At 39.9% G+C, this 23,382-nt stretch overlaps 1 protein-coding gene across 7 annotated transcripts; it reads right to left on the minus strand.

Annotated features, from left to right (window-relative positions):
* Window positions 1–93: 93 nt before the first annotated feature.
* LOC137105620 (liprin-alpha-3-like) lies at window positions 94–23,310 on the minus strand. Of its 7 annotated transcripts, none has more exons than XM_067488062.1 (32): window positions 22,991–23,300; window positions 17,619–18,403; window positions 14,485–14,586; window positions 13,839–14,003; window positions 13,186–13,260; window positions 13,013–13,072; window positions 12,692–12,820; window positions 11,181–11,273; window positions 10,732–10,784; window positions 10,149–10,242; window positions 9,934–10,068; window positions 9,638–9,721; window positions 9,409–9,540; window positions 9,258–9,320; window positions 8,909–8,988; window positions 8,352–8,496; window positions 8,060–8,253; window positions 7,714–7,957; window positions 7,472–7,611; window positions 7,196–7,344; window positions 6,991–7,087; window positions 6,646–6,727; window positions 6,163–6,363; window positions 5,969–6,031; window positions 5,551–5,577; window positions 4,456–4,631; window positions 4,204–4,301; window positions 3,892–4,067; window positions 3,644–3,712; window positions 3,019–3,181; window positions 1,311–1,379; window positions 94–1,182 (listed from the first exon to the last, which is right to left on the minus strand). In XM_067488062.1, the coding sequence occupies exons 2-31, from the start codon at window positions 17,952–17,954 to the stop codon at window positions 1,327–1,329; spliced, it is 3,678 nt and encodes a 1,225-aa protein (XP_067344163.1). In that variant the 5' UTR covers window positions 17,955–18,403; window positions 22,991–23,300; the 3' UTR covers window positions 94–1,182; window positions 1,311–1,326. The 7 variants fall into 7 exon arrangements, 6 of the variants coding, with proteins under 6 accessions (XP_067344163.1, XP_067344162.1, XP_067344161.1 ...); XM_067488061.1 differs by having other exon boundaries at window positions 4,192–4,301; XM_067488060.1 differs by having other exon boundaries at window positions 8,352–8,538; window positions 22,991–23,298.
* Window positions 23,311–23,382: the final 72 nt, after the last annotated feature.

Raw genomic sequence — 23,382 nt, forward strand, 5'->3', positions numbered from 1 at the left:
GTTAGTGTAAACATAACGGTGCAAAGATAAGCCAGAGCTACTTACCTGTGATCTTCATCAGTGTAAGAGAAACTGCAAAATAATTCCTTCAGCAGCATTTTACAGGTATGTTTTAATTACATGTTTTACAATCATTATCATTATTGTTATCATATTCAATTGTCATCACTACTCTCCAATAATATGAATTTAAATCATAACACAATTTGTTTTTTTCAAAATGTACACATAGAAGTAGCATATCTTAAATGTCCATAATTTAAAACATATTTCCTTTTTCACTCTAAAATCAAATTACAGTCAGTCTTAAAACTAAGTATGAAATGAACATACAGTTTAATACACACACATACATACTGTACAATAGAATGCAGTTATCATAAAAAAATGATAAAAATAAAATACACACATTTTACAAAGTCCTGACCCAAGCATCATTAGATGATTGATTTTATGACGTTCACTGTAAAATGGTTGATTTTGGCATGCATATTAACACAAATGCTTACTTCTTTTTATCCCAGTTTGGAAAGGATTTTAACATGAAGCACTTTGCTCAATATCTCATTGTCTGACTTTTTCACGTGTGCATCTCATGTCTGTTATGGCTTAGGAACATACATTTAATTTCCCCTGTATACATTTATATTCTCCCTTTGAACCCCTCTTTCCCCAGACTCTACTGTATTCTAATGTTTCTAGGCAGAGTTTGCTCTATTATCAGTCTATTATAGTAAGATCACCTGAAAGGATGTGTGATACTGTAAGGTCTCTGAACAGGAATGCATTCTTTAATTCAAAAAGTATAAATTCATTGTGTCAATATTGCCATCTCACACTCAAAAACAGAATGAATTCACAAGAGGCGAAGGTCACTTTCTACAGGCCACTTTCTACAGAATCAAACAGCATCATGCCACAACTATGGATGAAGATGGAGAGTGAGAGAGAGAAAGAGAAAGAGACAGAGCGAGAGAGAAAGAGAGGAACAGATGGATAAACAGACATTCACTCATTATTTTATAATCTTTTCAGAAATCTTTCACTCAAGTGTTGTTGATTTTTCGAGGTGTCTTGCTTGAATGTTGTTGGTCATTGTCTAGAGTCCATTTTTCATTTTGATCCTCAGTTTTATTCTTCAAAAATGTTTTTTTTGTCTTGAGTTAGTTTGGAGGTGGTGGTCTGCAAAATGGATTAAAACACACCTGAAAAAGTGCAAAAGCTCCTGCTGACATGCAATGTTTGATTTACTGATCACTCAAGCTATTTTTATCTACAGATACAGTCCTCAGTGAAGGTGCTTTTCTCACCTTGTGTGCTTATCTTTTAGCAGGAATATGTCCTCACAGACCCCGACTCTCCTCTTGGACCAGAGTTTACTGATGGAGAGAAAGGTAAGGTAAAAAGGTAATTAATAAATGTATATTTGTGACCCAGTGAGACAAATGAAGCTAACATGCTGGTCCAAAGTCCAGAGGCCTCTTCAGTTCTTATTGTTGTGAGATTTAGTGATGGTATTTGCTTCTTTACTGTTCGGATCCTGAAAGATTGCTGAAGACAATATTTTAATTAAGTTTGCATGAATAAGTTAAATAAGGCAAATTTTGTGTGTATTGTGGGCAATATATTCCTATTTATTTAATCAACACAAAGGATTGAGGCTAACAATGTAGAGTAAAATGGCTTTGCTTAAGGTAACAAGACCAGAAACAGATGAAAATACAGTAAGCATGTATTTTTAATAAAATACATTAAGCATGCTGTATCCCAATGGTGCTGCTCAGAACATCTGGGCTGGCTTGAGGTGGTTGACTGCACACGCTCTTGTGAGAGAAGACTGATGTTTTGGAAAGAGGGGCATAATAAGGCAGCTTTGGCAAACTGGAATTACCACCAGGAGGTGGTCTATGACAGAAGCTGGAAGATATCATTTTAGATCGTGGTGGTTTGGGGCAAGACAAAGTAAATTGGTATATTCCAGCTGCTGATTGACTGAACACACCTGATGTAGGTAGTCAGCAGCTGGGTCGTCGAGGGTAACACCCTGTACAATGGTTCCAGGTCAACGTCCAATTTTAAAAGGTTATAGTTTATTTTGTAAATGTTTAAGCTTAAATTATATATATATACACACACACACACACACACACACACACACACACACACACACACACACACACACACACACACACACACACTTTAACTTCTGACTCGGCACGAGTCAGTTAAAATGAAGGTAGCTTTTTGGAACTTTAAACTGGTAGAACTGTTGAAGAACTATCTCAATGACTCATTGAATTAACCTGTAATGTAGGACCGTGTTACTCAGATCATCAAAACATTTCACATGAATTTCATCAGTCTTATGCAAAGACATGGGAAAATGTAGCTTAGAAAAACTTTAGAGCTGTGACTATTTCCTGCATTTCATCATAATAAATAGACCAGCCTCTAAGTGAGGGTCAAGGCATCAACAAAGTTAGATGATAACAATAATATCCAGTAATACTGCACTTTCCTGGTTGTTTATGTGCTGGGAATTCAGTGTTTTTTAACTCTGACCCTATAACATCCCACATGAAATTTTGTAGACTAAGACCTATTAAAAACAGTCCATCTCAGACTTACAAATCTTACCCGACGATAATGACGCAACCACAAAATGTTTATGTTGATGGATTACACACCACAATAACAATTTCTAAACCTGCGTACATTGTGCCCACATTATGTTGTTTTTTTACGGTTATTTAGTAATTTATTTACTTACTCACCTGACATGCAAACCCAATAAGATTAAATTAAATAAAAAACAATTGACTTTACGTTTTCACTATTTCACCATTTCCCTATTATTTTAACTTACAAGTGGAGTAAATAAACCAAATGATCAGGTTAAAGTAACACAGGTTTGCATGCATCTTCTGCTGCCTACTTTTACAGTTTGCAAGTATGTCCTTTGCTAGTATAAGTATAAAGTAGTGGAGTTATGAGTTACTGTGTGCTGTCCCTCCTCACCTTCACTCTGGACTTTTCTCAGGGTGACGGAGGGGGTTGAGATGGCGGAGGCACGGAAGTTGGCAGGTAATGTTTCTGAGGAGTCGGAGGTCACACTACGGAGGTCCTTCTCTCTGAACATCTTCCTCCATGAAGGTGACCGTGTAAATGTTTTTGTTCCGTCCTGCAGAGACAATAAAATATTAGCCTTCACAGTCAGTGCTATCTATTTCAGGGTCTTATTCATTATGCATTAGTGGGGTTTAACAAAGTACTATTTGACAAAGCAGGATTTGTTGTGACAATATACTACAGTTGCACGGTTTTTAGGTCTACACGCTGTAACTAAGCAATTAGCACTGGTGTAAACACAGCTGAACCATTTTGGGACGCCAACAATTTGCCAGCAGTAGTACATTCAGTGATGCCATAAAGGCTATGTTTATAAGCAAAAGCCATATTTCAGTCTGCTGTTTTTAATCACTGAAAATAAATTATCCCTTCATGACACATTTAACAAAGTGCAAAGATTCAAAGTTTGGATCAAAGGCCCTGTGGTCAAGTAAAATAGTCTTAGTGTAGGCAGTAACAATGAACAGAACAGAATTCCTGATTGATTTTCTACTGACAGTCTGCTTTGTCGCACCTCATCTGGCCTCCTTTCTGTTCCCATGGAGATGAGAGCATTGTACTCCTTCTCTAGTAGCTGCCTCGCCTGTGAGGTATAAATGAACAGAGTTTTAAGATCATTATCAAGACAATTAAAATCAAAGGTTATTTTGGCATTAAACAAACAGGTGAGGCAATGTCATTTTCTGTTGTGAGATAAGCCTTTTACCAAGATATTGTTCTGTCATCAACTTCTACACATTGACAATAAAGCTGGTGCTTTACCTGTGTGTTCTGATTGGGTATCTGAAGGAGGAGCGCCAAGTCAGTGTAGTCAAAGGTGTCATCTAGTGCCAGGAGGGCCCCGTGCACCCCACTTTCTAATAGGTTGTCAGCAAACTCTTTCAGACCAATTGACTGCACCCAACACATCACTCGCTCATTGGACCACACCATCACATCTGTAGGGAAGGACATAGAAGAGTATTTAATACCTGTTTACTATATACCTTTAGTATATACCTAGAAATACAGTGTGTGTAACATGCTCTGATATCATGTCTGAAGAGAAGATTTGCTTATTACCACAGGGTTCACCTTGGTTCTGATGCTGACTCTCATCCCTCCTTCTCTCTAGTTCCTTCCTGTCATAGTTCAAGCGCTTCAAGCACATGATACCATAGTGAAGACTCACCCTGTAGAAGGACACATTGGTCTAATTTGATCAAAACTGGTGTGTGTGTGTGTGTAATATATATATATATATATATATATATATATATATATATATATGTAGTTCCAAGGAAAGGGTGCAAAATAAGAAGCACAGAGATTTTTGTGGAGAGAGACCTGTGAAAGCTGTCCACCATTTTTAGCTGACCGCGCAGCTCTTTCTTGGTGAGGTGATCGAGCATGCGAGCATCCACCAGTGATTCCATGAAGTAAGAGCGGTACTGGGGCAGACCCAGGCTGGGCAACCATTCATTCCCCACCCACTCATGGTTCATGTCCCCATAAGCCAGGATCTAGAGTATGAAGATAGTGGGGGGGTGGGGGGTTGAAGATGACGAGAGTGAGAGGATAGAGACAAGGTGCATGGTAAACCACTGATACCATGAAACAATGCTGTGTCTGACATTTAGTTTATTGATACTTTTGCCAGTTCCTTGTAATATAAGTGGTAACAATTAGGGCAATGATATAAACAAAAAGTATAACACATAAAATTTTTGCTTAAACTAAAAGAAAAATAGCTAAATATTTGGGCTTAAGTTATGTAAAACATCCCTCAGTTCTGCCAAATGATGCATCACTGGTAAGTGTGGAAATTCTAGAATAAGATTAAGACATTTGAAAGTTAAATGTATGATAGACTGATCTTACGCTACTGTACAACTAGGCACCCTTCATCAGGGTTTCTAACAGTTACTGTACATTTACTAATGTTTAACAGGTCAGTTATACTGCAACTTTAGCAGTGCTATTTTGTAGGAATTCAACCTTTTCTCTTTAGTCAGTTCTTAAATGTATTAGGAAGTTACAGATGCGCTGCACCTGATCAGACTAATTAAAACTAACTAACATGCTATTTATTGTCATGTCTATCACATTGTATTCACCCATAGTTGCTTATATTGCTCTAAATATATCTTTACAAATAGCCCGAATCCGAATAGAGTAAGAATGTAGTTATAGAAATCAGAAACCAGAATCATAGAATCGTTTCTAAGGGTCTTTATACGGTAACACATTGGGTCACTATAGGTAACTTAGTAAATTATGTTTGTGATTTGAAACATCTTAGGTCATTTAAAATGTATTCTGCTGAGTAATAGATTTGTATGTTACTGAACGTTCCCCTTTCCCCAACATCTGACTGCTTTAGCCTTTCAGTAAGTAATTTGCTGTAATATATGAGGCCTAATGGTGCACTCATAAACTTACCTGATCCCAGCTGAACTCCTTCTGCTCCTTGTGGTTCAGGGAAAGAAATTAAAGAAAAAGGGAAAGAGAGTTGCAAAGACAGGGAAAGATCAGGGGGGAGTGGAGTGTGTTTGTGTATGTGTTACGGTCAGAATGGAGAGGAGAAGGGAGAAGGAGGAAACGTTTTGTTAGTGAGTAAGAATTAGTCGGAAAAAACACTACTTCAAAACTGATTTTGAGGGAATAGCAAGGGAAAGATGTAGCCAAACACGCCTAATCAGAGACAAAGAAAAAGAAAAAAAGCTTATCAATGTGGGATATGTTTTATGTAATATATACTGTTTGAAGTGTGAAGAAGATGAGTTATTATGTAATTACAATAAATTGACACCATGAAATATAGAATTCTCTTTATATTTAATATAATTATCCATCTTACTGGCTTGGTGGCAGCAGTGAGAGACTCCATCTCAGCATGTGTCATCCAAATATTACTTGTTGACTGTAATGACATGAAACAAGCGCAAAATCAGTCTCCTTACTTGACATAATATATGAATTTAACACTCCAGCTGTGTAGACTTGGGGACACACAGAACATGCTTGTTCTTTTTTTTTTTTACTAAGTCTTACAGAGCGAGTGCTTGCAGGTGCAGACGGACTAGTAAGGGAGACCATTTCCTGGATGGCCAGGCGGAGTTTGAGCCTGTGCAGAGGGTTGCTGATGCCAATCTCCCTCTGGATCTCTGTGTCTGAGAGGTTAGCCATTATGGCACCGCTTTTCACATTGGCACGACAAGCTGCCACATACCAAGCTGGCATCCCAACCCACAGCTGGGCAAACAGAGAGAAGAAGACACTTGTAATGTCAATACTTTACACACTCTCATGTGACAAAAAGCAAAGTTTAGGTGGTACTTGCTTTTTTGGAGCATACAGACAGTGTAGCTAACCATTAACAAGTGCTAAAATTAATTCCTAGTGGAGGTGTGTGTGTGTGATGTACCATTTTATTATGGGTACTTAAAACCAGCTTAGAGAAACAATCTCAGACTATTCATAAGGTGAACTGAGCAGAGCCTTCCATTTAACAGGAAAGTGTGTGCCACGATGTACCTCAAGCCATGTAACGACAGTCGGGCCATCCCATGAAGCGAAAGGCAGACCCTGACGACAAGCTTCTTCTAACAGGTCGTGCCTGGCCATGGACAGTGGAAAACAAAAGTTTGACAGAGATTCATTTCTTTATAGCTCAGCTTACAACTGTGTCCTATTAAACTCGAGATGGCAAATATTATGACATTTGTGTCTTGTATTGCCACAGGGGCATGCTTTTTTTTTAAATGAAGACCACCAGCACAGCCCTTAGTGTCATGCTCCATTAGTATCCCTTGACTGACAACTACAGGAGAATTCAAAGGTCTGAGTAAAGCACAGGAAATAAGTGGAAACATAACTCACTTCTTTTTGCTACGCCTGTCTTTTTCCACTGTTCCAGTCCCAAGTTTAGCCAGACCTAGTGGGTCAGCTGAACCCAGGTCATCGGAGGGCGTGGAGGCTGGACAGGTCAAAGGTAAAAAGTCATAGTTATTTTATAAATCCACCTCACTGTTCATCTGCAACATGATAAATTGTGAAGTAGGATACTAGGAAAATATTCACAGACCCAGTGAGGCAGATTCGCGACCAGGTGCACCGATCCTGCCCTTTTCCTTTTTGCCAAATAGACGACCAATAGATGACTTAATGCTTTTCTTTTTGCTGGCTTTGTGGAGGGAGTCCTGGCTCGCAGTAGTGGTACCATCAGCAGAGAGACTAGACATACACACAGAGAGTGCAAAAACTGGATGAACAGTAAAACCGGCAGAGACTCTTTGTGTATTTGAAGACTTGTGTGAGCCAAAAAACTGTCTAGCAGAAACTGTTCTTGAGAACGCTGTACCTGCGAAATTCACGGTGGTCATCAAGGCCTGCTCCTGGGTGAGTGTGTGTCATTCGGTCCAAACGTAGGGCTCGAGGAACTGGGGGAGGGGTGGAGTCAATAAGGGCAAGAGCTCTGCACTCTTCACCATCTTTGCTGTTCTGCAGGGTGGAAAGAATTTCTTAGATTTACACACTTCTCATCAATTAAACTTTAATTTGCAATTGGCTGTCTACTCTGCAAGTTGTCCTTTGACACAGTACTTGTCTGTCAGTCTCCCTGGCAGGGGAATGTGGCAAGCGTGGGGTAGAGTGTCCAGAACTGGGCGGCGAGGGCGATGCCAATGTGGAGGAAGTGATGGAGGGAGTCATGTAGCCCCTCCCAACACTGTCTCGTCCTCCAAGTGAGGAAGGTGGAAGAGGTGGGGCATCGAGGGCTACGCTGCTGACCCGGCTCTCAATCTCCTCTGCTCTCAGCTCTGTGCTCTCCTTTTCCTCTTGAATTAGCCTAGGAGAAGTGGAAAAGAAAAGAGGAGAAGGAAAAAAGAATATTTGACAATAGTTTTGGGTCAAAGGTTCAGGGTCATGCTGTAAATTGACACAAACTTACTTAATCTCCTTGTTAATAGCCTCTAGTTGTTCCTGTAGCATGATGGCCAATGTCTGCACATCTGTTTGTCCACTCGGAGAGAGAAGCTCCGAACCAAACAGAGTTTCTCTGTCGTCCTCGTCATCAGAGCAGCTTCCCTCCACACCTCCCTCAAACCCAGGACCCAGCATAGTGCCGCTGTCCCACTCTCCATACTGGAACAAGGGATAAATAAGTGGTAAGGGTGCACAAAATGTTGTCATCCAACACCATTATCACAATCATCCAGATTATCTCAGCTTGTGACCAACACCTTGTTACTGTCGTCTCTGGCAGGCCCCCACCGGCCGCGGTGCGCCCGCCTGACTACTACTCCACTAGAGGAGCTGCCATAGCCGGCCGGGAGTGAGCCTCCACCCTGGGGGTACCGCAGCTCTGAGGCGCTGCCTGGAAGAGATCTTCGAAAAAGGGTTGAGGGAAGTGAGCTCACGCTGCCTGTCCTGTGGTGAGATTCAGAATTCATTTGTTATGCCACAGACTTGTGCATCATATTATCCCCATTTTCTGCAAGTTAAATTACAACCAAAAGTTTTCTCTAGAAAAACAAACCATATTTAAAGTGTTTTATTCATATGGATAATACTGTATTATTTGTTAGCTAGAACAACATCCTCTAGGTACAGTGAATATTTACTTTTTAAAACAGAAATTATTTGAAGTACCATATAACTAAACAGGAAACAAGCAAAGATTTGTGGCCAGACACAGCAGAGTGCATAAAGTACCATTGGCAAACTTGTTTTCTATTCACAAAATATAGGAAATAGTACAAGTATAAACCAATTTCCTTAAAGGTTTATTGTGGCTAACCTGGAATAAGAAGAGCCAGGCCTGCCTCTCAGTTGATCCAACTCCAGTTGTATTCTCTCCAGCTCAGCAATGAGCTGCTCCTAAAATACAGAGGAGAAAAGCTACAATGAGCTACTTAAAAAAAAAAAAGTCAAATAACTTTTGTAAAACATCTCATTTGTAGGGAAAAGTGCAATTATTAACGTTTTTAGGAACAAAGGATAAAATCCCTACTATAAGCTTTGTCAACCTTTTAGACATAAAAAGTCAGCAACAATGTCTCTTTAGCCGTAAGAAAGCTAATAACAGTGCACAACATTAATAAATTGTGTTAACTCTTTACATACAGAATTTAGGAAAAAACAAATACCTTATTTGCTAGAAGATCATCCTGGATTTTCTTCATATTAGCCAGCTCCTCTGAAAGAGCATTCTAGCAGAAAAGAATAGAATAGTTTTTAACCATGTTAACTTTCCACTCTGTCACTAAGTCAGACAGTATACTGCAGTCTTCTCCTTACTTTCTCCTCTAGTGCTGCCATCCTCTCTTTGAGGTGGAGCTGTAGTCTCTCATTGGACTCGGACAAGAGCTTGTCCACTGTATCTGAGAGGCGTTTGTTGTGTTCATCATTCATCTTCTCCCTCTGCCTCGCCTGAAATGAAGCAAGACCATAAGAACGTAGGTGCACAAGAGTGAACAAATATTAATAATAATGGGGAATGTAGCAAAGTAAAGCAAGATGGTGTTACCCTCTGTAGTTCCTGGTTCTTCTCCTCGAGTTGAGCCTCCATTTGCCGTAGTCGCTCCTCAAAGTTTCCATGTCGCTCCTCTGCCTAACAAGAGACACATAGGACATATTTCCCAATGCCCTTCTGTTATATGTAAGCTTAGAGATCCAAATCAAAAGAGATTTTTCAAAAGAAGCTGACTATGAACAGAGAACAGCTGTGACAGCATTTATTGTATATTATGCTGTACAATCTTAACGCAACTTAAAATAGATCCAACCTTAAAACAGTATTGTTTAGTCCCTGGATGCAAATACCTTGTTGAGAGCAGCTACTCTTTGAGCAAGCTGAGCCTCAATCTCAGGCAATGTCTCTGCCCTCTGCAGAGTCTGCTGGAGCTTCTGCTTGGCTTCATCCAGACGTTCCTGTAGCTGTCTGTTCTTCTCTTCACTCTGGACACAGACACAAACACATAACAAGAACGCCTTCTTTTTTCTGTGGCTGAATGTGAGATTATTTAAACATCTCCTACTTGTCTGTACAGGGATTCTTTGCTGGCCAGCTCATTTTCAAGCTTGTCTTTGATATCATGGAGAGAGGTCGCCTCCCTCTGGGCGCTGAGGTACCTGCATGCAACAGAGAGCCACCACTGAATGTAGGATGTGCTTAAGATGTTGACCAAATTAACATAATGCAACATAATATATTTAGTTATATAGTTATAACTATATAACTATAAGTTATCTAACCTAAAAAAAAAGTTTTATACAAATGGGCATATTTTATAGACAAAGACGCCTATTGGTTCATTGTATTTTGCATCAGTTACTATGGGAAATAAATGTGACAGGAAACTCAATAACAATAAACGCTGTAATACAGACTGTGTAACAGGAAGCCAGCTTTTGCCTTCTACATACACAGCTGCTTTCTAAACAATGCAAATTTATCGTGTAAACAACAGTAGACTGCATAAAGAGGTGTAAGGACACCTTTGCAACACATTGCCAGCCAAACCTGCCAAGTGAAACATATGGTCCATCTGATATGTATATTACAGCTGAAAAAAGAAGTAAGCCCTCACTACAACAAGGAACTAGATTTCTCCAACACACCTGCGTTCCAGTGTTGTAATCCTTTCCTCCATGTCTTCTCTTTGGCACAGAGCCTAAAGGAGTCATCATGAAACAGGATGATACAAGATAGAGGACAAACCTTTATAATAAATGTGAGATAACAGTAGTCAACTGTGATAACTGTCAAGATGTGAGACATTTTATGTGTTTGATGCGTGTCGGCTACTTAAGTAAAACATTGCTGTACAAATGCTGTAGGAGTCTGTTATAAATGATTTTACATTTATTGATGCTAATACGGTAACAACTTCATGCCAAGATCCACCTCATAACTGTTTCATTTCACTCCATTTTCTTTTCCTATCCCCCAAAATAATGCATTATAGTACTACAACATATGACCCTTGTGTTCAAATATATACTTGAAGCCCCGGGAAGTAAGGGAGCTCAGGGTCTTGGCCAGGAAAAGACAGATTGGCCCAACAGACCTCTTTCACTTCCCTTTGGAGCTTCTGATTGGCCTCCTCCGACTTCGTCACCTCCCTCCTGGCGGCTGCAAGCTGTTCCTCTATTTCTCCGACCTGACGTGACAATACACAGGGACGAAATATGACGCGGATGGAACGTACGTGAGTCAGTGCTAACCGCCACAGCACCAAGTGTAAATACATACGACGGTGATAGATTACAAATGTGTGTCTGGTCAATGTTAGACTCTTACAAAGGCACCACTGACATATGTGTAACAGGCAGACTTGACACATCTAATACACAGAATGCGTCTCTTTGTAGTCTTCAGTTGTCTCTTCGATCCTTTTATCCTCTCACCAGACAATCTGGATGTTGTACAGCAAAACATTTCACCAGTCAGTCATTTTCATATAAATACTTTTGAGCCATTGCACAACACTTTGTCACACAGTGCTGCATGTAGTGTGTCTATGAATACATTCAATCAATGGCGTCTTATTGTTCAATATACAGCATAATCATGGCTTTTAAATGCAGTTGTAATAATCTAACAAACCACAAGATGGAAGCGGGATCCCAGTACAAGCACTGCATATACTGCAAATTCCAGTCTTGTTGTTAATGCTTGTGGAATGGCTTGGCATTACTTAATGGAGTACCCTGGGAGTACCCCATTATAGTAGCCAGCGTTCATTATACAATCTCAATTTGAAAAAAGAAACACTCAAATTTACTCATTGAGCACAATACACACATGCTTTTATTGACTACAGAACACGCAATCTGCAATGCTAACCTACCCAAAAACCTTCATTAGCACTAATTTCAACCTTTGCTTTAAGCTAAACCTTAACTTCAACCAAATCCTAATAATAGCCTTAAAAATGAATGAGTGCTAAAGTTGAACTTGGTCACCAATGAAGAGTCATACAAGTATTAACTCAAACATATTCATACAAATTTGCACTGTGGCCACCATATTCAGACCCTGAAGGTGGATACAGTATCAGTTAGTTAGTATTTTAAGTTTTATTTAAGGTTATACTTGTAGCATAAGACTTACTGTACTTTACAAAGTGTAGCTTTAATCAGAAAGAATTTTTGCAAGACACCAAATTGCAATAATTATAAAATTGAAATAATAATATATTTGAACATTTGCAGCAGTTTTAATTTGACAACATTTGATTTCAATCACAATGTAGGGAGAAGAGTGAGACTGTTTATTAATCTAATCTAATCAAATCACATGGTCCTGATGAAGCAGATTAGCCGAGTTGGACCGAGTTGGACTCTTAATAAATCATACCCAAAGACATTTCTTTTTATAGTTTAACTCTGCTTAATTTGTAGATATTTAATCTTACTGAAAGAATCTCTTTGGGGGCCTTAATTAAACATAAAATTTCAACATCAAATGGTAACTATGGTCAAAATGTCCTTGCTTTTGAAAAACGTCCCCACTCTAAACTTTCAAATCACATATTGGTCGTCACTATTATATATATTCATGATCACACACTCTCACCTGCCGGCACATGAGGGCCAGTCTCTCCCTCAGCTGGGAGAGTTCAGCTCTCTGTCGCTCTATCTCTCCCTCTCGCTGTCTTTCCAGCTCACCATCCTCCAGGCTTGAGGAAGGACCATTGGGTAGTCGCTGAAATGATGACAACATAGAAACAGTCAGAATCAGTTACAATTACAGCTAAATATATATGAGCTCGGATGAGTAAAAATAACACTGACACACCATTGTACCCATACATCTAATTTCTACTGAGTTTCTGGATGCTAACACATACTGTACACAAAAACAACTGGAACCAACATGCATGTAACCCTCCCTTACATCTTTCCCGCCGTCCACCCCTTGTTGACGTCTTTTAATTTGGTCTCTTAAAGAGATTACCTGGAAAGAGGGAGGCACAATGGGCAAACAATGCAAATTATTGGTTTCTTAATTTTTTCACACTGGGTTTTAGTATCCTTAACACGGAGAAAATAATTTGCACTAGACATTACCTCTTGAGAAGATGCTGCAAGTTGATCTTCTAACATGGACACCCTTTCAAGGGCCACACGGAGCCTCTCTCGCACCTATGGAGTAAAGAAACAAAGAGAATAAGTTGCTGAAATAGGTTTCCCTTTTTACAGTAATTTTTGTTAAACTTTCTGCTAAAACTTTTATAATTAACAATAATAATAATAAATAAGGAGTTCATGGGAGGCAAAACACAACTCACTTAACATGACAGAATTTCTCCACAAAGGGTGCAGTACAAACATCTCTGTTTCTCCAGTGTTTCTTTACTGAGTTGAACTAGAATTATTATATTAACCAGTGAGAATTTTAGGGGCTGACCAATCTAAGACCTTGTATTGGCCTCAGATAAAATTTAAATTGTTTTTTTTTTTTTTTTTTTTTCTCTATTCTTAAAGTTACCATGGCTAACTTATTGGACAACAGAACATTTGCACATCAAGCAGTTGAGACATTTGCAAATCCATTATTTCAACCATCTTGCATGTTAAAACATCATCCCAATGATGTTTAATGTGAATGTAGTTAAGTCAGAGGAAACTTTAATGGCATTCATTCACATCTACTACTGAAACTCGAACCAAAAGAAGAAAGTTCAGTATCAGTGAAGGCATCCTTCAACAGTTTGACCCACCTTCTCATCTAGGGCCTTGTGGTGCTCAAACAGAGACTTGAGGGCCTTAAGGACTTCAACCTCACTGGAGACCCCTGCAGGGGACTGGGCTTGTCTTTTCACCACAGTCATCCTCAGACTGCGCTCATGGCGAGACACCAGACACTCCAGGTGTTCCAGCAACAGCTACACCAGTGAGTGGGTAGAAGATCGACAGAATGTCACAGGAGAATCACAAGGGGTGAACAGACAACAGGTAAGGAATGGAATTTCAAGGATGGGGGCATAGAGGAAGAGGAGAAAAAGAGAATAAGACATTGCAGGTTTTGGGATGGGAGACAGGAAACAAAAGACAAAAAAGAAAGCTCAGAGAACATGCAGTGGAGTGAAGGGTTTTAAGAGTGATGAGATGAAACGGGGTGGTGAGAAGAGTGCCGGGTAGAGAAAGGGACAAGGAGTGGGTGGGAGAGATAAGGAAAGCAGATACAGAAAAAACGGAGTCATGATGGGAAAAGATAAAATTAAAGAGAAATGAAGAAGAAGAAGAAGAAGAAGAAGAAGAAGAAAGAGAAGCAAACAGTGTCACACCCACACACCCACAATGGGTGAGGAAGATAACACAGGCTGTTACAGTGCTAATAGGCAAAATGGCCGCTAAACATCTTACACGTGTGTTGTTTCTCTCCGCCTTGAGCTCAGCAATCTCCTCCTCCCTCTCCAGAAGCTGCTCCCGGCAAACGTTCAGCTCTTTAGTCAACACAGCAAACTCCTGTGGAACACACAAGCTGCGTTCAGGGGCAAGAATAAAACAAACTGTTCAAATGTATGGTTTTATCGTTTAAGTGGTCTCTGCACAGCCACTTGAGCTGCAATGGGGGTGTAAAGGAAAAAAAAAATTCTGGCCACACATTGCCGAATCTAGTGACTCTGTGAAGTAAATAGATTTAGCTGCTCTCAGCATACACACACATGCAAACATAATGCTAAAAATATACATAACCCTGCAGAAACACAGTTTGTGAAACACCTGAGACCATGTAGGATGACGCACATGATGTAAACCTACATCATAATCAAGTAAATAACTGACACAGTTTCCACCAACACCACTCAGTCTTGCTCATCCTCCTCTGTGAACTTGCATTCATGGATGGATTACATCACACTGTTACACAATAGCTCTGCACTGGAATGCACAAACGAGAACCCAAAAACACAGCATCGATATGTCATTTACAACACCACTGGGAATATATTTGCAACTCCTGCACAGTGCTGAAAGAGAGTGCAAACAGGAGAATGTGTCTAACATGATTTGCTTTAAAAAACTGTGAACAAAATGCGTAGAATCTATGGTCAATGATTCCTGTATGTCTCCATAAAACACATCCAAGGCTCAGCTTAGAGGCAATTGGTGTTTATGAGAATAACCATGATGTGCAGATGTTTACAGTCAGGATTACCTGCTTTATGATTCAAAAAGAGTTGAAAGTAGACACATAAAATAGGTCTGTGGCTGTAAGGAGGGAAAAGATAAAGAGCCAAAGAGAAATCTATACAGATGGTTACACAGTGGGTCCATTGGATCCTGGCCTTCTGGGTTTGTTTCTTGTTTGGATAGGGGTCAGTTTCTCAGTCGGCTTCCTTTGTCCCTTTGTTTCTCTTCTATTTAATCTCACTCTATCTCTATGGGCTGTGGCCTCTATTTGTTTATATGAAATTACAGTACTCTTCTATGACGTAAATGGAAACTGAGTTATAGGCTACAAATTGGAAATATAAATTTCCAACTGTTTTTCCTGTGTGTTGTGTACTACTTTTAGAGATTCTGAAAACAATATCATGGACACCTGTACATTATTGATCTGTCAGAGTTCTATTATACTGTGGCTCACACCATGCTAATATGAAGGTTGCATAGTTTAGGGTTGTCTGCCGAAGCGGGTTAGTTATTTTTAGGTTAGGGCCTATGGGCTCATTCCCAACAGGCTTACAGTTGTTCTTGTGGAACCTCAGGGTTCTGTCCTCAGCCCACTTCTATTTTCTCATCATTTAAATAATCTAGGTTTTAGTGCCGAATAAATTAAGCAGAGGATAATTTTATATAGATGGCCACCCTCTCTTAGAGAGGCACTTCATAAACTCCAGAGAGTATTTAATATTTTCATGCCCAGTTTACTCAACTCAAGCATAACTTAGAATATTAATTTCTGATACAAGAAAAAAAAAAAACTCTGCTGTTATTGTGATCCAAAGGAAGAAAACTGATGTTGCTTACTACAAAAAAATCATGGTATGTGGGCTGGCAAATGTCTTTCAGGTTTTTTTTCTCCCTGTAAACCAGGGAAAGACTAGTTGCTCCTATGTTTCGAATGGTCATGATTAAAGTGACTTGTCATACATGAATGCTCCAGCAATTTCAACATATGTTGGACTATTTTTGGACCCTGCACTCCAGAGATGTAACTCTATGTAAACTCCCTTCTTGTGTCAGTATGTAATGTATGTCACACAAACCAACATACAATTATAATCTGAACTCTTCTGTTGCCTCGTGTGGACAGACATGGACAGACAGAAATGGGAATTTATGTTCCACCTGCCTGGAATAATGTGCATAAAGAAATTAAATTAAACAAACTGGTTTAACAGAATAAATTCAAGACCCTTCCTTTCTCTATAGTGAATGATTCCTTTTCTGATTTTTTTATATTCTATAAATGTAACTTGAACGCTTCACTTATTTAAGCTTTAATATGTTGTTGTATATTCATAGCATAAAAGTATGTTTTGCACATGCTTATTTGAAACTTAAAATGCTGCTATGTTGAAGTTTCTAATCTCAATGGAAGAAGCACCTAAAAATTATGATTAAAATTATAAAAAAATAATCAATTGAAATATGAAATGTCAGAAAACAGTCACAAATTAAGGATGTTATTTTACAGTGATTTTTCAACTCAGAACCCAACACAGGTAAAAAACATATAGAATTTTTCCATGAAATATAAATTGAACAGTTTTTAAAATAGAAAATATTTATTTTCCTGTTGATAATCACACCATTTGAGCTCTAGAGGTGATAACTCGAGGTTGCAGTCATTTTAGCAGTAGTTATGGGGTTGTTATGCTGTTATCTTGTAATTTTTATATATAATAACACCAAAATGAAAATAAAAGCTCGGCAAAAATATCATTCTGACTCTCCTTACAAAACTATAAATAATCAGAGCTGGTATTAATGATGAAATCTAAGTCTAACAAAAATCGGATTGACCGACTGCTTTGGTTATGATTGGACCACAAGAATAGTGCTGCAAAGACAGTAAACTACTGTTCATATACTATTAAAAAGATATACACAATTAATGCTGGGGAAAATAATACAGGGGAAAAATGTTGCTTTACCTGTGGGGTAAAATCTTCGTTAAAATAAAAACATTAATGAATGTTGTCTTCCAGCATCATTAATCATCCAGTAACAGCATGGCCAATAACGACAATAAAAAAATAATCACAGAATAAGTGAAAATTGGGGATACAACTAAGACTCAACAGCCAGAATATTATAAATCCAGTGCAAGAAAGAACAGCATTAATGAGGGAAACTGAACTGATGCAGAGGATGAAGCACTTAACGTCTTTTCTAGTTACTGTCACTTAAACTGTCACTTAAACTTGCTTCATGACACGCACACACATGCACATGCACACACATGCATACACACACACACACACACACACACACACACACACACACACACACACACACACACACACACACAGACACAGTAGATTTACCTGTGGCAGGGCAATAGATAGCTGTCTCTGAAGTGACTCCTTTTCATGGCCGAGTTCGCGGAGGCGGAGCTGAGCTGTGCCCAGGCTCTCCTGTGTCTCCCTCAGGTTCTCCAGGAGCCTCTCCCTCTCTGTCAGCATGTTGACCATTAAAGACTCCAGGTTGCCAGTGCTGCCCCCTTCATCTCCTCCACCTCTAGGCTCCCTCCCACTGAAACCTCCTCCTCCCATTGCACCTCCTGGGCCTCCAACTCCTGTCCCAGCAGGTGAAGAGGGGCCTCCACCAGTTCCACTTCGCCCATCCTCGGAAATGGTGGGCATCACCTCGCACATCATCATGAGAACGTGGCTTGTAAGTCCAGTTAATAGATAAAACTAAACAGGGGGATTGTGCGTGCAATACTTGGGTTTTTATGAGCTCGTATTAAAAGTTTGATGTACAAAATATAAATCTTTACTTTCAGTTTTCTAAAAATATCATTCCTTTGGTCATGTCTACATATCTTCTTGTTTTTATTGCCTTTATGTTTGACTCTTTTCTTTCTGTCTTTCCTCCCTTGTTTTCCTTCACAAAGTCCCAACCTGCATGGTAAGTGATCAGAATGTTTAAATGTGTTCCTGTGTTATGCAAGAGGAAGAAGTATCTGTGGGGAAGCCTTTATGTGGGTGGCTAGGATTGGCGGCAGGAGAGGAAGGGAGGGGGTTACAGGGAAGAAAGGGATAAAGGAGGGTTAATGATCGTAATTGTGTCCACGAGGCAGAGCTTCTCACACCAACAGGGGTAAGATCTGAAAAAAAGAGTGCAGGCAGGTCATTAGATCCTCTTCAATAAACTTCAGTGTGTACATGACAAATCAGAAAAGATGCTGAAAACTTCACCTGTACTTTATCACAACAACACAGATGAATGTATGAATATGTTTCAGCAATGCCCGCTGATGCTTTGCACATAGCACTTTGATAAAGAATATGTTCACTTGGTGCCTATCCCTTGTAGGATAACAATTCCAATAAAATGATTAATTGCAGTCTAAATACATCCATTGTGAATCCAGCATGTAAATATCCAGTGAATGAAATGAAAGATGTGTTTAAGTTACATACAGACTGAGCCACGCTAGCTGAGAAACATCTCGACGAAACAGGAATTAAATGATGACTGTTCAACTCATTGATTGTCCAACAAAACGCTTGAACGTGTGTGTCAAAGCAGTTGTTCAACATTTTGGAAAATTGGCATTTTTGATAAGAGATAAGACTGATGCCAAATTTATGTCCATTTCAAATATGTACAACCAGTAGTAAGCTAAGAAAAAAATGGAAATACAGTAGGAGGAAACAGATCAATAGCTTGGCTCTGTCCGAAGGTAACAAAATCTGCCTAAAGCAGTAGAAGTCAGTAGTTTTTTATTGTTGTTTTTGACAGATTAAACCATGTATTTTCTATTAAAGTAAATCGTAATAAATTATGTTATTTATGGATTAAATAAAGTCAGGTCATAGTAGTTGTTTTACTGTTTACAGTTGGATGCTATACTAAAATAAATAACTGCTAACCATCTCCTTATATTTAATGGACAGAAATAGAAATTACAAGGTTTGAGAAAGTGCAAGCACATTTCTCAAAATGCCAAGATATTACTTAAATATATCAATTATTAAGATCTTGATGAGATCAGTGCTAAGTGCGAGTCATGGCAGAGTTAAAATGCTCATCTTGATGCTCATTTGTTCACATTTTGAATTTTTCTAAAGTACTAAGCAAGCACATTTTATCTAAAGATATGATCCCACTAATGTTCTTTTAATCAGTTTAACTGTTGTAAATTGTCCGCATTTCTAAATTACTTTTCTTTGTGGTGAGTAAGGTCTTAGTCTCAGCCTGCAAACTGTGGGCCAAAATGCTATGGATCCAGGCAATCAACATTATTATAGCTCCTTGTGTCTCTCTCTTATTTCCTCCTATATCCTTCACTGTCTGGTCTACAATACTCAAGGGCTTGCACTCTCCTTTATACTTTTAAGTGGTTTGGACTGATTTAGTGCCCCATGCAGGCTCCTTTACGTCAGTGAGGCTGGGCAGTGCAATAAAGCCCAGTCTGTGTCCAACCAAAACCCCCTCTTTTATAAATCTAACTAATTTAGCTCAAATGAGCCTCAGCAACAATGAACATAAGGTTTTGCCAGTTGTCTTATTATTCTAATTAATATTATATGGACATCCAGGACCAAAGATGGGTACTGCTAGCTGGTAAATGGAAGCCTGATACAGCTCTGCATTAGCTGCTCATGCTGGTGAGCTGGCTGAAGCACTTGGCATCCTCGTTGGTTGTCCCACTAAAAACAACTTACTTTTCTTCCTGCTCCACTGATGGATAATCACTGAGGCAAGACTTCACTGGCACTGACTGCATTTTCTTAGTACAAATGAAATCAGATTTATGTGCTATATTCAACTCATCTGCCTCATTGATGCCTTCACATATAGTAGTAAACTGTGTCATCATCACACTCTGCACATTGGAGAAGGGGCGGGCTTAAAAAGTTGATGTCCTGACATCATCAAATTTTAGACTTGAACTTTTAACCCAGAGGCATAAATTATGGTGATCCTTAATATTTAATCACTGAGGCCTACTTAAAACACAAATTCTGATTCAGCAGTTTGACAAACTGATGATGATCAGTCTTCTAAGAAAGTAAATGCGTTGTTATTTATAAACAGAAACATGTTCAATCTGTGTATTGTGTGCAGTAACTGGAGGAAGGTGAAGGTTCACCGGGAGACCAAAAATAATTTCCTGGTTCTTGTTTAGATTGATAATCAGAGCTTCTGTCACAACACTTCACAAGTCAAAGTTGTTGATCAGCGCCTATAGTTTTGTGTCAGGCAAACATATCTTTGTAGTGGGATAACTTTCCTTTGTGTCCACTGCTCTGTGAGTGACTGACTTGAATGCAGCACTTGTCCATCTCTTAAAAAACTAACCTGGATGATCAAACTATGGTAAATACTTCTGATGTTTGCTCAGACTTTTTCCTGAGGGCTCTTGTAGACCAAAGATTATAGCAGCTTCTGATTGTTACTTTCTGATCTAAACTACCCTAAACTACTACTAAAATATCCGCCTGAAATTAATTTGAGTTGGTACAGGACCTTGAAGCACCTTGAAATACTTTTCCTAAAGTATTTAATGTTGCATAAGGGTTGTAGGAAAAACGTTCAACAATAATTTGGAATTACTCATCCTGATTACTAGCAGCTCTTCATTGGCACAGCAGTGACATCAGAGACAGTCTATTGTAATTGGTGCAGATTGTTGTATATACTGTATTGTAATAATCTCTGCACACTAACACATGTATTGCAGTTCATTGTACTTCTCCCATGTCATAAAATGAGCCTGTGCTGGTAAAACAAAGGATTCCTGATTCAGTGTACAAACAGAGCACAACTGTGCAGCCTGCAGTTTTAACTCAAGCGTCAGTTGTGAGGTCACTAGGCTTCGGGACCTGTGTGTATATCAGTGTGAGTGTGTGTGTATGTCTGTGAGTGCGAGAGAGAGAGAGAGAGAGAGAGCGAGAAGTGAGAAAAACTAGACAGCAAGACAGAGTACTCAATCTCTGGGCACTAAAACAACACTGTGGACTTATAACGTTACCACTTATGAGCATTTTTAAGACCCTTTCTTTGAAATACTGCTGTATCAGGGAGAACACGGGACTGGCAGGGAGCAGGCATGAAAAACAAGGAGCCACTAATTATATTTTTCTATAATATAACTCTACAGTACAGCTCCATTATGCAAGTAGCTGCATGTGATTCACTGGGACTAATGGGTGAGCTCATGTCACAGTGTTGCCACACTGAAGTCTTGTGTGTACATGTGTGCGTTAGTGTCTATGTTTTCATATGATGATACCCACATGATCACCACCACCACCATCACATCATCATACAGTGGACTGGCTGCTTTTATACTATCTGGTTGCCAGATGAACAATTAGGGCAAGACCCCCAATTAAGTGGTGTATCACGTTACTAAAGATTCCCTGTCTCCAAAAAAATGGGCAAAGGGGAAATCTGAAAGCCCCCTGTGTGTTTGTGTGTGTGAAAGACAGAGGGGAAGAGAGGCAGAGCAGCACAAACATCTCTTTCCCACCAGACACTGGGGCGGTGAGAGAGGTTTGCAGGCTCCCACAGCCGCCGACGTGGAAAACCAAAGAGAGAGAGGGGTCTCCAAGAAGGGGTTTTAGACCCAGTTAAATGTTGAATCAAGAATCCATGCACGTCAGATGAAGTCTTGGCATTTCAATATAGGCAGAGCATATAGCAACTATAATGAATGCTCCTCTCTCTCTTTCTCCTCCTCCCCCCTAGTACCATGAAACGGTACCCCCTGGGCAAGAAACGCATCACTGGAATCGATAAGTGATTGTCAGCAGCTGGGAAGAGGGAATGAAATCACCAGCATCCAGACTAACGCGCTTTTATTTGCACTGGCATCCACACTGCATATCGGACTAATGGGAAAATGACGAGGCTCCATGGATGACAGGTCGACTAGTCTGTGGCTACCTCCATTTCTGGATGTATGGGAGGAAAGACCGTTCGATGATAGGCGCACGGTCGCGCACGAGCACGCACGCGGAGATCTACATTCTTGTAGTAAAAAGCTTGGTAGCTGTGTATTGGAGTGGTCTCAGAAAAAAATGGCAATTAAAGCAAACAAGAAAAGATAAATCCTCGTCTGCTCCTCAAAGATTCAAGTCGACAGAGATTTTCAGTAATGGGCCTGCCTTCCCCAGACATTATGGAATTATAAGCCACTCCATAGGCCCAGTGACAGCAGTGACTCCAGAGCTACCAACAAAGAGCTTAGTTATAGCTGTGATTATTACAAGATGTATTCAGGTAATATAGCATACACACACACTATGTCTCTCTCTCTCTCTCTCTCTCAAGTAGCTATCACCTCACCTAACTGTATGCAAACGAGAGCGAGCGAGCGCGCCCTAAATAAATCGTGCTGTGTGCTGCCAACACACCTGTCAATGCCTGACACTGACATAGGCACCAAGCCTTGCATCTAATATGAGCCTATTTGCTTCTGTTCAAACCCCCCCCCCGCCCCCCCCTTTACACACACGCACAGACACACACACACAAGCAAACATATATGCACATACACTACCAGCCCCCCTCAATCCTCAACACAGTGTTAGATACCCTACTTGTTATCACACACATGCATGCACACATTCATTTTTTGCTTACATTAGTGCATGCCCCCCCTGCGTTTTCCAAATGAATACTATCATCCTCCTCAGTGGAAAGTGGGTTGCGATGGGGCGGTGTGAAGTTGCATCCTTACCACAGTCATCGCGGGGAGCCTGTAGTGTCCATGTTTGATGTTAAATATTCCTTAGGTCCATCTCCACGGATCATGCCTCTGTGTCCGTACCCCTCAGCCGAAACCAGAGTACAGCTTAGTGTAATTGTTTTTTTTTTCTTCCTCTCTCTCTTTTCCACATGTAAACGGCGCGGAGGGGGACGCGGAGAGAGACGATACGCCACCTTACCACAGACTCCCCCTCTGTCGGATTCGAAGGTAATGGGTCTTAAAGAAACATTCTCTCAGCATTCTCCGCATCTCTGTGATTTACGCGCGCGGCACGCACTCCTGGGTACTCGCAGGCCAATCAAACACCTGATTAATTAAACAGTGTATGTGCAAACTAACTCACAGACCCTGCTTTAAACCAC

The sequence above is a fragment of the Channa argus genome, chromosome 20 (assembly GCF_033026475.1).
Source record: "Channa argus isolate prfri chromosome 20, Channa argus male v1.0, whole genome shotgun sequence".
Classification (NCBI taxonomy): Eukaryota; Metazoa; Chordata; class Actinopteri; order Anabantiformes; family Channidae; genus Channa; species Channa argus.

What these genes read in the sequence shown, in the direction of transcription:
- LOC137105620 (XM_067488059.1), bottom strand. Translation starts at nt 17,954, where the DNA reads ATGATGATGTGCGAGGTGATGCCCACCATTTCCGAGGATGGGCGAAGT. An exon ending in GACAGGCGTAGCAAAAAGAA is followed by an intron (nt 6,728 to 6,990) that starts GTGAGTTATGTT and finishes GTCCATGGCCAG; the next exon opens with GCACGACCTGTTAGAAGAAG. An exon ending in TCACTGCTGCCACCAAGCCA is followed by an intron (nt 5,578 to 5,968) that starts GTAAGATGGATA and finishes CTGAACCACAAG; the next exon opens with GAGCAGAAGGAGTTCAGCTG.